At 44.2% G+C, this 17,217-nt stretch overlaps 1 protein-coding gene across 1 annotated transcript; it reads right to left on the bottom strand.

The window, feature by feature from the left end:
- Positions 1-16,112: 16,112 nt before the first annotated feature.
- On the bottom strand, positions 16,113-16,358 carry LOC142859432 (transcription elongation factor 1 homolog). Its single transcript, XM_075989603.1, has one exon. It carries the CDS (start codon positions 16,356-16,358, stop codon positions 16,113-16,115), a length of 246 nt encoding a protein of 81 aa, XP_075845718.1.
- Between the last annotated feature and the right edge of the window lie 859 nt (positions 16,359-17,217).

A 17,217-nucleotide genomic window follows, 5' to 3' on the forward strand; every position in this document is an offset into this window, starting at 1 on the left:
GATATCTTCTTCAATATCTTTTATCAAAAATGTAAACATTTTGTAATATATACCTTTCACTTGCTTGGTTAGAGTGGCCCCGAAATATTTTGTATTGTTTGAGGCTACCGTGAAAGGTGTTGTTTCCATGATTACTTTCTCAGTCTGTGTGACCTTTGTATGTAGGACACTGGTGATTTTTTTTGAGTTAATCTTGAATCCAGCCCCTTTGCTGATAGTGTTTATGAGCTGTAGGAGTTCTCAGATGGAATTTTTAGGGTGACCTATACATATGAACTGTCATCTACAAAGATGATTCTTTGACTTCTTTCTTTCCGGGTTGTATCCACTTGATCTCCAGGCAAAACTTCCAGTACTATATTAAATAGATATGGAGAGTGTGGAATTCTTGTCTTATTCCTCATTTTAGTGGAATAGATTAGAGTTTCTCTCCATAATAGTTGCATAGTAGAGTTGCTGAAATTGCCTTTATTTTGTTTAGATGTGTCCTTTCTATCCCTGATTCTACAAGACTCTTCTCATAAGAGGATGTTAGATGTCATCAGAGGCATTTTCTGTCTTTTTCTATTGAGATGATCATGTTGTTTTTCCTTCGATTATTTATGGGATAAACATCATTTACTGGTATTTGTATGTTGAATCATCCCTGCACCTCTGGGATGAAGCCTATTTAATAATGGCAGACAATCTTTTTGCTGTGTTCTTGGAAATGGTGGTCAAGTATTTTATTGAGTGTTTTTGCAGCCATGTTCATAAGTGGAATTGCTCTGGAATTTTTTGAGCCATTGTCTTGTTTGGAATAGGGTAACTGTGGCTCAAAAATGAGATGGGCAATGTTCCTTCTGTTTCTATGTCTGGAAACATTTGAGGACTATTGGTATTAATTCTTATTTGAAAGTCAGGTAAATTTCTGTGCTAAATCTATCTGGCCATCGGCTTTTTGTGGGGTGGGGGAATCTTTTAATGGATGCTTCTGTTTCACTAGGGTTATAGATTTATCTAGTAAGTGGTACATATTGAGAAAGTTGTCCATTTCATTTAGATTTTCAATTTTGGTGGAGTACAGGTTTATAATGTGTCTCCTTGTGATCCTCTCGATTTCTTCGGTGTCTCATGTTATATTCCTCTTTTCCTTTCTGATTTTGTTAATTTGGATATTCTCTTTCTGCCTATTAATTATTATGGCTACGGGTTTGTCTATTATGTTGACTTTCCCAAAGAACCAAGTATTTTTTCATTAATTCTTTGTATTTTTCTCTGTTTGTATTTTATTGATTTATTGTTTGTTTGTTTGTTTGTTTTGGGGGCACAGTTTTGGCTCTACATATAAGCACAATGGTCTTTCATGGATCCTTCCATGTTTTTTGGCTTTCTAAGTGTACATCAAGTTTTTGAAGTAATTTGCTGCTCTCTTTTCAGAAATAAGTACATATAATTTAAAGGCTGTCTGCATGCACCAGGCGTCCCCGTCTCTGAGCTGTGATTGGATTAAGTGATCAGCCTCTTGCAGGATTTGAGAACAGTCGAGTCTTCGATCCTTATCTACAGATGCTGGATCATTGTCACCCAACCAGAAACTCTGGTTGTGAAGTTTACCAGAGAAACTACCTCTCTTTCAACCCTTTCACTCCATGTGGTTCCCCCTCCCCAGCTGTCCACTGCCAGGACCCACACCACCGATGATTATTGATTAGGGGCAACCTTACAAATGACTCTTAGTTTCAAAATAACTGGCTAAAAACATCTGGTATGTCTCAGTTTTTCCATCAAATTCAAGATGAAATGAGAATATTAGGGAAACGGTTTAAAGTATTTAATCAACAAGCCATGGTGACCCACACTTTAATCCTAGAGCTGGAGACTGGTAGCAAAAGCAGGACCTGTTGCATCTAAATAGTGAATTCCAGTATGGCCAGAATTATGTAGATATACAGGCTCAAAATTGATATTTGAATGTTGGACCTTGTTTTTAAACAGTGTATTGGATGTTTTCTCTTGAGCCTGTATCTTGCTGAGAAGCCCAAGAGTTCCAGAAATCTGGGTAATGCTCCAGTCTCAGCCACCTGAGAGGGGATTAAAGGCTTCTAGTTAAGCTCTCCTGCTCCACCCTCCACACCCAGGTAGGTGGGTCTGATTCAATCCCATCCAAGAGCTTTATAAAGACCCAGATCTCCACCTGGTTCTCAGACTCCAGAAGCCTAGGGAAGTACACACAGCTCTACCTCCACACTGCAGACTCTGCAGCACCAGGACACAGAGAACCCAGCTTCCAAGACTCTGTGGAGCACAACAAATCTCTCTGGTGAAAATGTAGGTGATTTGGGGATTGGGGGAGTCCACTCTTGTGTTTTCTGGACGATGGCTGGGGTATTTCTTTTTCAATTTTTCTCATAAATTTTACAGCCCAAAAGCATGTCTCTGACATCTGTCTCCTTTCCATGTGTGTAGGAAATCACTGCTAGTCATAGCAAGCCTCGCGGACAGCGGTGGTACTGTGTGTTATACTGAGGAAACTGGGCAAAACATGGTTAACTATCTTGAACATGATCTCATGTCCACAGTTTGCAGAGGTACAGACTTCTGCACCCTTCTTCTTGGGCTTTCTGGATCTCTCTTGGCTAACACAGCATCTCAATGTTTTCAAGGCTAGCCCAAACCCTACTATACTTTCAAGAATGATCCTGGACTTCTGAACCAACCTTTGCTTATAGAAGACCTGAGATTATAGACTAATGCAATCACCCTTGAGATATAGATTTGGCTGCATGGAAACAGTTTTAATATTTTCTTTATTCATTTCTGAGCAGATGGAACCAGACCAAGTGGAACAATTGAGAAACACCGAAGAATTGAATGTGGAACAGAGTGGGAAGCAGGAAGGACGAAGGCCCTCAGGTATTCAGAGGCAACCCCAAGTTAAAAACCAAATCTTTCAATCTATTTCTTTCCTGGAGACACACAGGCTTAGGCAAGATCTCAGCTGTGGACAGCTGTGTCCAGGACTGGCTTGTCCTCAGTGGTCCCAGGTTTCTGCCCTTCTTGCAAGAGACCCAAAGTCTCAGAGTTCTGTGAGAGTCTCCCTGGTGGGGTAGGTGGGTTGAGTCTATGCAGGAACAATGTTCACAGGCAGCGCTTATCCTGTGTGAGCCCTTTCCATTCTGAAATGTATTTTCTACAACTGAAGGAACCCACCTACACATGCAAGTCCTTGTACACCTTAGTATGAAGAGCAGGGTAGTCGGTAATTTGGGCATGTGAGCAAGTGTTCCTAATCTCTTGAGAACTGAACAAGGACACTTCTGGCTTCTGTCGGAGTTCATGAAGGGTCCCTGGAAAAGCTGAGATGAGCCTGCTCCCAGCGTCCAAGGCACTCATCACATCCCTCCTTCCCTTGCAGGTCCTTCCTGTCACCCATGGACTGACTCTGAAATCAGGATCTTCCTGGAGGAGTGGGAAGTAGTTGAACGCAGAGTGGGAAACCCAGGCAGGAAGATCTCAGAGACGATCCAGGCTCTTTGCCTGCAACTCAATGAACGGAGAGGCCTAAAAAAGAGCTGGGAAAGCTGTGTAGACCTGTTACTGACCCTGCAGAATCTGCACAGGTCACTCTGTAGTGGGAGACCAGGGGCTGTCCCCTTGTTTTCTCCGTATTCCGAGGCCCTGTACAGGATCCTGGGCCGACCCCCAGGTTAGTCTCTTCTGTATTCCTCTGTCAAGCCCTCTAGAGAGCAGCATCAGCTGGCCTGCCCTTGATGAATAGAGCAGAGCACAACAAGTAGGAATCCTCATTCCCACGGCGTATTATTGCACACAGCAAACACAATGTCTGTCCTCTCTGTCTTCCTTCCTCTGCCATCCCAGGGGAATTGAAGTTGGGCGTGTTCAAGGTGGATTGGTACACACGGGACAGATCATAACTTAGTATGATCCAGGGACAGTGAGGGTGACATTCTTTTGAAGTCTGTCCAAGAGCAAGTGGTTTCTAATCTCCTGAGAAATGAATGAGGACCCGTTGGCCTTCTGTCAGTGTGCAGGAGGGGTCCCTAGAAGAGCTGACATGTGCCTGTGCATGGTGTCAAAGGCACTCATTACCTCCCTCCATCCCTTGCAGGTTCTTCCTGTAGCCCATGGACTGACTCTGAAATCAGGATCTTCCTGCAGGAGTGGGAAGGGGTTGAATGGAGAGTGGGAAACCCATGCCGGAAGATCCTGGAGAAGAGCTGGGCAATTCACCAGCAAATCAATGTGAGGAGGGGCCTAAAGAAGAGCTGGGCGAGCTGTGTGGACCTGTTGCTGACCCTGCAGAATCTGCACAGGATACTCTGTAATGAGAGACTAGAGGCCATCCCCTTGTTTTCTCCTTACTCCAAGGCCCTGTATAGGATCCTGGGCCGACCACCAGGTTAGTCTCTTCTGTATTCCTCTGTCAAGTCCTCTAGAGAGCAGCATCAGCTGGCCCGCCCTTCATGAGCATAGAGCAGAGAAAAACAGGTCAGAAATCCCCATTCCCACAGCCCATTGTTGCGCATAGAAAACCTGAACATCTTTCCTCTATGTCGTTTCAAAAGAATGTCAATCGGACATGTTCCAGGTGGACCAGAACATAGAGGACAGATCATGGTTCAGTATGATTGAGGGAGAGTGAGGGTGCCATGCTTATGAACTCTCTTTGTTTCTTCTCCCTTCCAGGTCCTTACTGCCGAGATGGGTCTGGTATATGCCCGCCTGCCAAGAACTGTCAACCTTCCGTGAATCGGCCTTTAGATTGTGGTACCACCGTTCCTTTTACACAGCTTCAGGGGAACCCATTGTTTATGAGGTATTCGAAGAATTTTGTTTCCCAGAGGGGACCCCCTGAAGCACAGCCATCCTTCGTCATTTTCACACCAACCTTCTGCCTGTGATCCAGGAGACCCCCATTTCAGGCAGCAACCTTGGTCTAACGGTGATTAGCACCCAGATCCTCAGTGAAGACAAGTGGAGTTTTGTTTCTCCTCTGAAAGACTCAGGACCATGCAGCATTGAAGGCGTAGGCTTCTTTCTCTACCTCATAAGACAATGGGAAAATCAATAAAGGTCACTGTAGTGAAACTCTCCTGCCTTGTCCTTGTTCTTCAGTGGGGTCTACAAGTAAAGAGGGGCTAAGGATTGTCACTTGAGGTTCCTCTTCTGGTGCCCTGGGACCTGCCCTCTCTGATCTATCCACACCTGGCTCCTGGTATAAAGTCTCCTCTCCTACAAGGGCAACCTCTACTCCCCTAGATGGCTGCTCACGACATTTTCATTCTCCTGCCCTCTTGTCCTAGAACTGTTCTCAGTCTGGGACAGCCTCAAACTGGATGTAGCTGATGTTATAGGAAGCACAAAAGTTTATGCAGGTAATGGAAAAAACAAACTCATTCCTTTTTATTTATTGTTGTTGGGGTTTTTTTTTGTTATTGTTTTTGTTATTTTAAGACAGGGTGTCCCTATAGCTTTTTTTTTAAAATTTTTTTATTGATAAAAGGAGAATAAAGAAAAGAAAAAAAACCAAATTTCCACCTCCTCCCATTTCCCCCCCCTCCTCCCACTTTTCTCCCCCTCCTCCCACTCTTCTCCCCCTCCTCCCACCCCTCTCCCCTTTCCCCCACTCCTCTCCCCCTCCCTTTCCAGTCCAAAGAGCTGTCAGGGTTCCCTGCCCTGTGGTAAGTCCTAGGTCCTCCCCCCTCCATCCATATCTAGGAAGGTGAACATCCATACTGGCTAGGCTCCCACCAAGCCAGCACATTGCGTAGGATCAAAACCGAGTGCCATTGTCCTTGGCGTCTCATCAGCCCTCATTGTTTGCCATGTTCTGAGAGTCCAGTTTTATCCCATGCTTTTTTTGGTAACAGTCCAGCTAGCCTTGGTGAGCTCCCAGTAGATCATCTCCACTGTCTCAGTGGGTGGGTGCTCTCCTCGTGGTCCCGACATCTTTGCTCATGTTCTCACTCCTTCTGCTCCTCATTGGGACCTTGGGAGCTCAGTCCAGTGCTCCAGTGTGGGTCTCGGTCTCTGTCTCTATCTCCATCCATCGCCAGATGCAAGTTCTAGGATGATATGCAAGATATTCGTCAGTATTGCTCTAGGGTATGGTCATTTCAGGTTCCCTATCCTCAGCTGCCCAGGGAACTAACTGGGGACCTCAGCTTGGGCACCTGGGAGCCCCTCTAGGGTCAAGTCTCCTGCCCACCCTAAAGTGGGTCCCTTAACTAAGAATTGTGGTTCCGTGCTCCCCTATCCAACCTTCCTTTATCCCGATCCTCCTGTTTCCCCAAGTCCCCCCTCCTTCCCTTCTACCTTTTCTCTCCCCATCTCCCCTAACCCCCATCCCACCCCACCCCCAAGATCCCACTTTTCTCCCCGGCAATTTTGTCTACTTCCCTTATCCAAGAGGATAACTATATGTTTTTCCTTGGGTTCACCTTCTTACTTAGCTTCTTTAGATTCGCCTATTGTAGACTCCGTGAACCCTGTTTATGGCTAGAAACCAATTATGAGTGAGTACATCCCATGTTCATCTTTTTGGGTCTGGGATACCTCACTCAGGATAGTGTTTTCTATTTCCATCCATTTGCATGCAAAATTCGAGAAGTCATTTTTTTTTACCGCAGCATAGTACTCTAGTGTGTATATATTCCATACTTTCTTCATCCATTCTTCCATTGAAGGGCATCTAGGTTGTTTCCAGGTTCTGGCTATTACAAACAATGCTGCTATGAACATAGTTGAACAAATGCTTTTGACATGTGATAGAGCATCTCTTGGGTAAATTCCCAAGAGTGGTATTGCTGGGTCCAGGGGTAGGTTGATCCCGAATTTCCTGAGAAACCGAAACACTGACTTCCACAGTGGTTGCACAAGATTGCATTCCCACCAGCAATGGATGAGGGTACCCCTTCCTCCACAGCCTCTCCAGCAAAGGCTATCCTTGGTGTTTTTGACTTTAGCCAATCTGACAGGAGTAAGATGATATCTCAAAGTTGTTTTGATTTGCATTTCCCTGATCGCTAAGGAAGTTGAGCATGACCTTAAGTGTCTTTTGGCCATTTGAACTTCTTCTGTTGAGAATTCTCTGTTCAGTTCAGCGCCCCATTTTTTAATTGGGTTAATTAGCATTTTAAAATCTAGTTTCTTGAGTTCTCTATATATTTTGGAGGTCAGACCTTTGTCTGTTGCGGGGTTGGTGAAGATCTTCTCCCAGTCAGTAGGTTGCCTTTGTGTCTTAGTGACAGTGTCCTTTGCTTTACAGAAGCTTCTCAGTTTTAGTAGGTCCCATTTATTCACTGTTGCCCTTAATGTCTGTGTTTCTGGGGTTATCCCTAAGAAGCGATCGCCTGTGCCCATCTGTTGTAGGGTATTTCCCACTTTCTCTTCTATCAGATTCAGTGTTTTCGGGCTGATATTGAGGTCTTTAATCCATTTGGACTTGAGTTTTGTGCACGGTGATAGATATGGGTCTATTTTCATTCTTCTACAGGTTGACATCCAGTTGTGCCAGCACCATTTGTTGAAGATGCTTTCTTTCTTCCAATGTATACTTTTAGCTCCTTTATAGAAAATGAGGTGTTCATAGGTTTGTGGGATAAAGTCCGGGTCTTCTATACGATTCCATTGGTCGACTTCTCTGTTTTTATGCCAGTACCACCCTGTTTTCATTACTGTAGCTCTGTAATAGAGTTTGAAGTCAGGGATGGTAATGCCTCCAGAAGATCCTTTATTGTATAGGATTGTTTTGGCTATCCTGGGTTTTTTGTTTTTTCATATAAAGTTGATTATTGTCCTCTCCAGATCTGTGAAGAATTTTGATGGGATCTTGATGGGGATTGCATTGAATCTATAAATTGCCTTTGGTAGAATTGCCATTTTTACTACGTTGATCCTCCCAATCCAAGAGCAAGGGATGTCCATCCATTTTTTGGTATCCTCTTCAATTTCTTTCTTCAATGCCTTAAAGTTCTTGTCAAATAGATCTTTCACTTCCTTGGTTAGATTTACCCCAAGATATTTTATGCTGTTTGTGGCTATCGTGAATGGAGAAGCTTCTCTGATTTCCCTCTCTGCTTCCATATCCTTTGAGTATAAGAGGGCGACTGATTTTTTGGAGTTGATCTTGTATCCTGCCACATTACTAAAGCTGTTTATCAGCTGTAAAAGTTCTTTGGTGGAATTTTGGGGGTCGCTTATGTACACTATCATATCATCTGCGAATAACGAAAGTTTAACTTCTTCCTTTCCAATTCGAATCCCCTTGATCCCATTATGCTGTCTTATTGCTATTGCTAGAACTTCCAGCACTATATTGAAGAGGTATGGCGAAAGTGGGCAGCCTTGTCGTGTTCCTGAGTTAAGCGGGATGGCTTTGAGTTTCTCTCCGTTTAATTTGATGTTAGCTGTCGGCTTGCTGTATATAGCTTTTATTATATTTAGGTATGACCCTTGTATCCCTAATCTCTCCAAGACTTTTAAAATAAATGGATGTTGAATTTTGTCAAATGCTTTTTCAGCATCTAATGAAATGATCATATTGTTTTTTTCTTTCAGTTTATTTATATGATGGAATACATTGATAGATTTTCGTATGTTGAACCAGCCCTGCATCTCAGGAATGAAGCCTACTTGATCATAATGGATAATTTTTCGGATGTGTTCTTGGATTCGGTTTGCCAGTATTTTGTTGAGGATTTTTGCGTCGATATTCATGAGTGAAATCGGCCTGTAATTCTCTTTCCTGGTTGACTCTTTGTGTGGTTTTGGTATCAGAGTAACTGTAGCTTCATAAAAGGAATTTGGTAATGACCCTTCTGTTTCTATATTGTGGAATACATTGAGGAGTATAGGTATTATAGGTATTAGGTATATTTACACATTAGAGTACTACTCAGGAAATCAGCTGAGGCTAGGTATGTGTAGGGAGTGTCCCTGCACAGAGGACCAGAGAGGCCATTGTGGGAATCTGTGAAGATAAAGCCTGGATTTTTGGAAACCTGAAGATATTCGAGTTGACAGAGCCATAGGACACCTGCAAAAGAAAGCTTCTATCAGGGACTAGAACCAGCCCAGGAGAAATAACCATTTGCTGTCAACAAAACTGAAAGAAGTTGGGGATCTAAAGAGCATTTTGACATCAGACATGGAGATGCAGAGTTTGAGTTGGCCCAGCTGGTTCTCAGTCTTGCTTTGGTCCAGTACTTCCTCGCTGTGCTCCATTTCCTACATTGTTGAAGAGAAATGTGTGCCCTGTGCCATTATATATTGCAAATATATTATCTGGTCTTTTATTCTAATTTTACAGAAAATTACAGGTAAGAGATTACATGAATCACTCAAGAGACTTTGAACTCTGAACGATTAAACAACTTGGCTTTGGACTTTTCCAGAACTGAAATGACTTAGTGATTTCACACAGAAATAGAAAAAGGAGAGTGTAGGAGATATGTTTATAAGTTTTCTGTTTCTTTCCTCGGGTCCTAGCTGTGATGCTCACACCCATCTCTGTCTTTGCCTATATCATCAGAAATGATAATTGTTGCGATGTTCAGTATACCTCCAAATTCCTGTAAGTGCAACTCCAGCACTGTGCCATGGCCTTTGGAATCCTCACTTGGGCACATCACCATGACAGTCCTGCAGGATCATTGCAACCGGAGCTCTTCATGGCCAGTGACACACCTGCCTCGTGACTCTGTCCCAGGAAACCCTAGAATCTCTTAGTAGTCAAAACCTCAGAGAGATCCATTATGATCTTCATCAGTAACAGCAGATTCTTAGTTATCTCCTCTCTGAAAAGTATAGAATACACATTGTAACTGGTGGCCCTGTCTCCTGTCAGGATAAAAGGCAATATTACATGAATGAACAGGACCTTGTTCTTTTGCCTTGTTCAGAGAGGGGCAGGACTCCCATGGGCTTGAACGAAGCATGGCATATCAAGTTGAGGCAGGACTGACCTCCTCTCTGAACAAAAAGTTATTTTAAAAATGAGAAAGAGAAAAAAGTTTTAGCTATATTAGCATGAGGACTCTCTTTAACCTGCACTGAAATCCTCCATGTAGAAAAGGAAGTTAACGATAGTCTGTAAATAGAGATGACTCGTGCTTTTGATGGACAGTAAAAATTTGGGGACCATGAGGCTGATTCTGGGGTAAAAGCATGAGCAAACTATAGTGTCACTTCAATTGTATTTTAATTTATTTTATTCAGATTTTTAAAAATTATTTATTAAAAATTTCCACCTCCTCCCCTCCTCCCATTTCCCTTCCACTCCCCCCACTCCCTCTCCCCCTTATCTCCAGTCCTAAGAGCAGTCAGCTGCCCTGTGGGAAGTCCAAGGTCCTCCCTGCTCCATCCAGGTCTAGGAAGGTGAGCATCCAAACAGACTAGGCTCCCACAAAGCCAGTCCATGCAGTAGGATCAAAACCCAGTGCCATTGTGCTTGGCTTCTCAGTCAGCCCTCATTGACAGCCGCCTTCAGAGAGTCAAGTTTGATCACATGCTACATCAGTCCAGTCAGCTGGCCTTGGTGAGCTCCCATTGGATCAGCCTATTGTCTCAGTGGGTGGACGCACACCTCGCGGTCCTGAATTCCTTGCTCATGTTCTCCCTCCTTCTGCTCCTCATTTGAACCTTGGGAACTCAGTCCAGTGCTCCAATGTGGGTCTCTGTCTCTATTTCCATCCATCACCAGAAATTGTATTTTAATAAATAAAGCTTGCCTGAAGAGCTGAGAGTTAAACAGTCTTATTGGTCAGCCTTATAGACAAGGTAATGGTAACACACACCTTTAATCCCAGTAGCCACACTACTTTTCCATACAAACCGGATGGTACACTTCTTTAAACCTAGTGTTGCACGCCTTTAATCCCAGGCCTTTAGAGAATTATAATTTGGGAGGAAACAGCTGTCAAACACAGTGTCATTCTGAGCTTGCTGGAGGCAGGATTGCCATTTTCAGACTGAGACAGAGAAAGAGCAAGTGGCTGGTTGCTTGGCTTTTCAGGTCTTCAGGCTGAACCCCAATTTGTCTCCAGGAGATTTTATTAATCATGCTTCAGCAAAGTTTATTCTGCACAAAATAGTGTAAATACTACTTATTGATGTTGCCACCAGTTTACAACAAGGCAGTAACTGAAATAGTATTAGAATTATACAATTATTTCCCTGCTAACTTTGACATTTAAACTTTTGAATTGAGAACCTTTAGCTCAAAGTAAAACTTGAAACATAAATTCAGTTGCAGAAGGATTGAAAACATCACAAAATAATGAATACAATCCACAGAGAGACAGGAAAATCTCCTGATCCTTTTAGAGTTTATCCTACAGAATATCGCAGGTTTCCTTTCTGTGTGACTAGTTTATTCAATTAGCAAAAGTTCAGCACAGTTAACCAAGTAAAAAGGCCTAGATGTACAACTCTTTACTTGTTGACCCCCTCAAGTGACAAGGACAAGACAGGAGAACTTTATTCAATGGCCTTTATTGAGTACAACAATTTCTTCTCCTATGAGGTAGAGACAAAAGCCCACACACAATGCTGCATGGTACTGAGATGATCAGAGAAGAAATAAGGAACCGGCGCTTTCTTGACTGAGGATCTTGGTGTTTTTCAGCAATTGATTTGACTGCTGCAGGAGGCTGGGGTCTGCAGAGACACAGGGAGGAAGTAGGTGTGGAACTGAGAACAGCTAGCTCTAATTCCTGGTCTCCCTTCTGTCAAACAGGGATTCCCACTTGGACATCATAGACAATGGGATCCCCTGAACAGAGACGCCATAATATTCAGGGTCGTTGCTGGAATGTTGATGGTTCATGGATGTCAGGGGCATACCATACAAATTACCGTAGACAGGAACTGAGGGGGAAAAAAGTGGAGAGAGTTTAAAAGCATGTCATTCTCACTCTCCCTGAATTATGCTATCTATGGTCTGTGCAGTGTGTCTTGGTCCTCCCTGAACATATCCAGTTTCCATTCCCCTGGGGTAAGAGAGGAAGGCAGACAAACAGAGATGACAGACATTGTGTCTGCTATATGCAATAGTGGCCTGTTGTGCACTGCCCTCTGGTCAAGAAGACAAGCCAACTGATGCTGCTCCCTAGTCAACTTGACAGGAGAATACAGAAGAGACTAACCTGGGGAGTGGCCCAGGATCCTGTACAGGGCCTCGGAATAAGGAGAAAGCAAGGATAGAGTTTCTGTTCTCCCCTGACAGAGTGTCCTGTGAAAAGTCTGCAGGGTATCCAGCAGGATGACACAGCTTTCCCAGCTCTTCTTTAAACCCCTCCTCTCATTGATTCGCTGGTGTATCGCCCAGCTCTTCTCCAAGATCTTCCTGCCTGGGTTTCCCACACTCCGTTCAACTCCTTCCCACTCCTCCAGGAAGATCCGGATTTCAGAGTCAGCCCAATTGTAAGAGGAAGACACTGCAAAGGAAGGAGGGATGTGATGAGTGCCTTTGATGCCATGCACATAAACATCTCAACTTTTCTAGGAACCCATTCTGCACACTGAGTGAAGCCAGTTGTGGCGTCATTCAGTTCTCAGGAGATTAGGCTTGCTCACAAGCCTACGATTACCAGCTACCCTGCTCTTAATCCCGAGCACTACAATGGATTGCAAGCGTAGGCAGGTGACTTTAGTTGTAGAAAATATGTTACCGAATAGAAAAGGTTCACATGGGATGAGCACTGCCTAGGACAGTTGTCCCTACATAGACCCAACCCACCTCCCTCCCGGGGAGACTCTCACAGAACTCTGGGACTTAGCGTCACATGCAAGGCCAGCAACCTGGGACCACTGAGGACAAGCCAGTCCTTGACACAGCTGAGTTCCAGCCTAAGCCATTATGTCTCCACGAAAGAAATAGGATGGAAGTGTTGGCTTTATTTTTTTCAGTGTTTTGAGACAGGGTTTCTCTGTGGCTTTGGAGCCTGTCCTGGAACTAGCTCTATAGACCAGGCTGGTCTCAAACTGACAGAGATCTGCCTGCCTCTGCTTTCCAAATGCTGGGATTAAAGGCGTGCGCCACCACCGCCTGGCTGAAGTGTTGGCTTTTAACTGAGGGTTGCACCAAATACCTATGGGCCTTTGTGCTTCATGATTTCCACTCTGTCCCACCCCAGATTCTTCAGTGTTCCTTAATCTTGTGACTTCGTCTTGTTCCCTCTGCTCCAAAGAGAATAAAGAAAATATTAAAACTGTTTCCACGCAGCAGAATCTCTGTCTCAGTTGAGAGTGGATTCAGGTTTCAGCATCTTGCAGCATGAGAAAACACTGGACTCTTCATTCCTGATCTACTTAGAGATGTTAAATCCTCTCACCTAAGGGAAAGCTTGTCTGGAAAGTGTAACCAGGAAAAGCCCCCAGTCTATAGCACATCAGCCCCCAGCTGAAGGGAATGTTCAAAGACAGAAGCACCTCTCCTCTGAGACACCCCACCCACTCTGTCCAGTTTACTCTCTTCCCACACTCCATTCCATCATCCTAGTGCTAGAAATCCATAGGAAGACCTCCTCATGAGTCCCTGCTTTGCCTCTCACATAGTAAGGTTTAACACGAGGTCTGGGAACAAGTAACTGGCCATAAACAATCAGAAAGCAAGGTCATTTGGGCTGAGTCTATCATCCCAGCTCTTCCATAACAAGTAAAAGCTGGTTCAGAAGTTCAGGTCATTCTTGGATGTACAGTGGGGTTTGGGTTAGCCTTGGTGCATTGAGATGATGCCTTATCCAAGGAAAACCCAGAAAGCCCATGAAGAAGGAGAATGCAGAAGTCTGTACCTCTGCAAACTGTGGGCATGGGATTCTGTTCAAGGTAGTTACCCAGGTTTTCCCTGTTTCCTGGGTGGTAAAATGCACAGAGTCCAGCACCTTCCAAGAGCCTTGCTAGGAAGACCAAACGATGTCATATGCGCATGGAAAGAGTCACATGCCAGAGGCTCACTTTCGGGGTATGAAATTTCTGAGAATATTTGAAAGAGAAATACACCAGCCATCCTCCAGTGAACACAGAGTGGATTCCCACCCCCAAATCACCTGCATTTTTCCTGAAGAGGTTTGTTGCACTCCACAAAGTTAGAAGCTGGATCTCTGTGTCCTGGTGCTGCAGAGTCTGCAGTGTGGAGGTAGAGCTGTGTGCACTTCCCTGGGCTTCTGGAGTCTGAGAACCAGGTGGAGATCTGGGCCTTTATAAAGCTCTTGAGTGGGATTGAATAAGACCTACCTCCCTGGGTTTTTGGGGTGGAGCAGGAAACCTAAACAGGAGCCTTTAATCCCCTCTCAGGTGGCTGAATCCAGAGGATTTCCCAGAAATCTGGAATTTTTAGGCCACTCAGCAACACACAGGCTCAACAGCAAATATCCAAGGCACTGTGTAAAATCAGGGTCCAACATTCAAATATCATTTTCTTAGACACCATATCTTCACATAATCCTGGCCACCCTGGAACTCACTGTTGAGATTCAACAGGTCCTGCTTTGTCTCCCTGTCTCCAGGGCTGGGATTAATGTTTTGGGCCACCATGGCTTGGTGCTTCAGGACTTTCATAATTTTCCTTTTCCTAATATCCTCTATTCATCTTGTTGATGAAAAACTGAAACATGCAGAATGCCAGATATTTTGAAACTAAGAATCATCTGTATGTTTGTAGCTAACCAATAATGACAGAAGTAGAGGACATTGGCAGACTTGATGATCTGCAAAAAGTCTGAAAGATGTTGTTTTTCTGATACCCTTTTCAACTGGGGTTTCTAATTGATAAGGAAAAATTTACTTGGCACCAAGACAAAGGACAGTATTTATATACATGGCCATGAAAATGGAACTGAGGATTTAAATGTTGCCTTAAAATCCTCAAATTATCATTGCTTCATTTATCCTCCACCAGGCTGGTAAAGAAAATGTTGATGAGAGATGAGAGCTTTCTCCTTCCAACTTATAATTCTATTTCTGGTATTAAGGGAGCGCTCCCCTACCATATGGTTGCTACAGCAAGCTAGTGTGACTCCTGGGATTAAAGGTGTGTGTCATTATGACCACTGGGATTAAAGGTGTGTGCTACCACTATCTGGTTTGTAAGGCTGGACTGAATATATGGATAAAAAGAGTTCAACATTATTCTGCGGATAGTGTGGAACCCTAGTGAAAGGGAACTTCCCGGAATCTTTGAGAGTGACACTGGTAAGGAATTCTAGTAAGTAGTAATAGAAAGCTTTAACTGGCCATGCCTTGGAGCTTGGAAATTCTTTCATTGGCTTTTCTTTTTACTCACATCTACAAACAAATTATTCATGAAAATCATTCCATGCAGACGTCAAGTAATCAGTTTATCCAGAGACCGTGAGAACAGGAATCACAAGTTCTGTGACCACAGAAGAGAGAGTAGAGATAGGATTGAGCAGCTGTCGTGGCAGTAAAAGGTGACATTCCAGAAAAGAAGCCTTCACACAGAAGACTGATAGAGAGGAGTAATTTCAGATCCCTGATCACCTAGCTGGGGAACCCTCCTGCCTGATCCAGATATTCAACCTCTCGACATTTACAAGTCCCATTGAAGGTCAAGAATAGGGCATAAAGAACAAGGTCCTGGACATTATTTGAATTTCAAATTTTATGCTCATATGAGGTGTGCGGGGGGGGGGGGGACAACTGGTTACGACATGACAGGTGCTTACACAGTTTTCTAGAAATAGCATGTTTGGGTTTTTATTATCTTTACTTGTGATCTGGATGGTTCTCTGAGTCTGAGACTTCTGAGGAAGGTTGGGACTCCTGGGACAGAGGCATAGACCAGGTGTGACGATGGCCATGGAGAGCTCCTCTTGAAATGATTATGTCACTTGAGGAATACGGTTCTGAAATTTGAGGCCACCTTGTGCTGCGTGGTGAGACGAAGTACCTTTCGCCTTCACTCCAGCTCCAAGCAGCCAGGGCCACCATGACAATCACATCTACAGTCATACACACACGTCTACTCATTCACATCCACCCCATACACAGAAGGAAGGTTTTCACAGCCCTGGACCAACACCCTGGAATGTCTCTGGATTGGTACCCAAGTCTGGACCTGTTGAAGGGCTAGGTCCTTGCTCTTGCTACTAATTAACTGCCTCGCAGGCGTCTATCCAATCGCTGTACACATCCACTGGGTCTGACAGATTTGTAATGCGTGTCTGGAACTCCTCTAGGCACACGGCACAGGAGATGACTCCAGTCTTGCGAGCACGGTTCATTTTAACATCACAAGACTTCTCATGGTTGCAGAAGGGGCACGTGAACTGCGTGTCCAGAGGTTCTGTCCCCTTCTTGGGGAGTAGCTTTCGTTTCGACTTCTTTCGTCCCATGGCTGAAGGGGGATGAGAAAATGAAAAGAAAGGAAAAAGACAAAAGTTTAGTGGACGAACATCTGCATTTGCTTTGTTAACCTTCCACACTGAGAAAGGGTGGATTTGGAAATAACTCTTTGGGGCAGAGCCTTGACTTAATTCTGAGTCATAGACCAATGCTGGGCTATCTGATGTCACCATGTTTCAGAAATTGAAAATCAAGTAGAAAAGTGTGTTCCTAGTGCTGGGGAGAAGAGGACAGAGAACCAGTCAGTGTTTAAGAGTATAACTGAGATGGACACTTGAGTTCTAGAACAGTCTGGCCTCAGAGAGATTGTGGGTCATTAAAGGAAAAGGAGGGCTTGGGGGCAACATATAAAGAGAGAATGGAGGAAGGGAGGGAAGTGAAATCAACTAAGGTGTGATCTGGATGGTCGGTGTCCCGGATCCTAGCCCTTGTTCTGTGCCGACCAGCGCCTAGGCCTGGATTGATGGTAGGTTTGGGACCAGTCTAGCCATCATTACACTCTATCTTAGATATGTGAATATGTAAAAGTAAGATATGTTCTCCAGGTCAGACGCCCATAATCCTAGAGCTAGGAGGAGCTCAATCAAGGATAGCCTGTGCTGCACACAGAGAATTTCTGTCAAATGGAGACAATTACTTAGGAAGAAGCATGGAGAGCCTATAAACCAGAATTCCTAAACCCAGAATGGAGGGGATAGACAGCAGAGTGTCCTTGAGGCCATCTGGCCCCCAACTGGAATTTAAGACCAACATTGCGCCATACATGTGAACCAGTATTAAAAAGACAAAATACGCTATTGTGGCTCAGCTCTAAAACAGAGGCAGGGGATCACTGGGTGTTACAGACCA

This window comes from Microtus pennsylvanicus, chromosome 11 (assembly GCF_037038515.1).
Source record: "Microtus pennsylvanicus isolate mMicPen1 chromosome 11, mMicPen1.hap1, whole genome shotgun sequence".
NCBI classification, from domain to species: domain Eukaryota; kingdom Metazoa; phylum Chordata; class Mammalia; order Rodentia; family Cricetidae; genus Microtus; species Microtus pennsylvanicus.

Bases quoted from the DNA above. Each gene is read 5' to 3' on its own strand.
- LOC142859432 (XM_075989603.1), bottom strand. From the start codon at position 16,358: ATGGGACGAAAGAAGTCGAAACGAAAGCTACTCCCCAAGAAGGGGACA.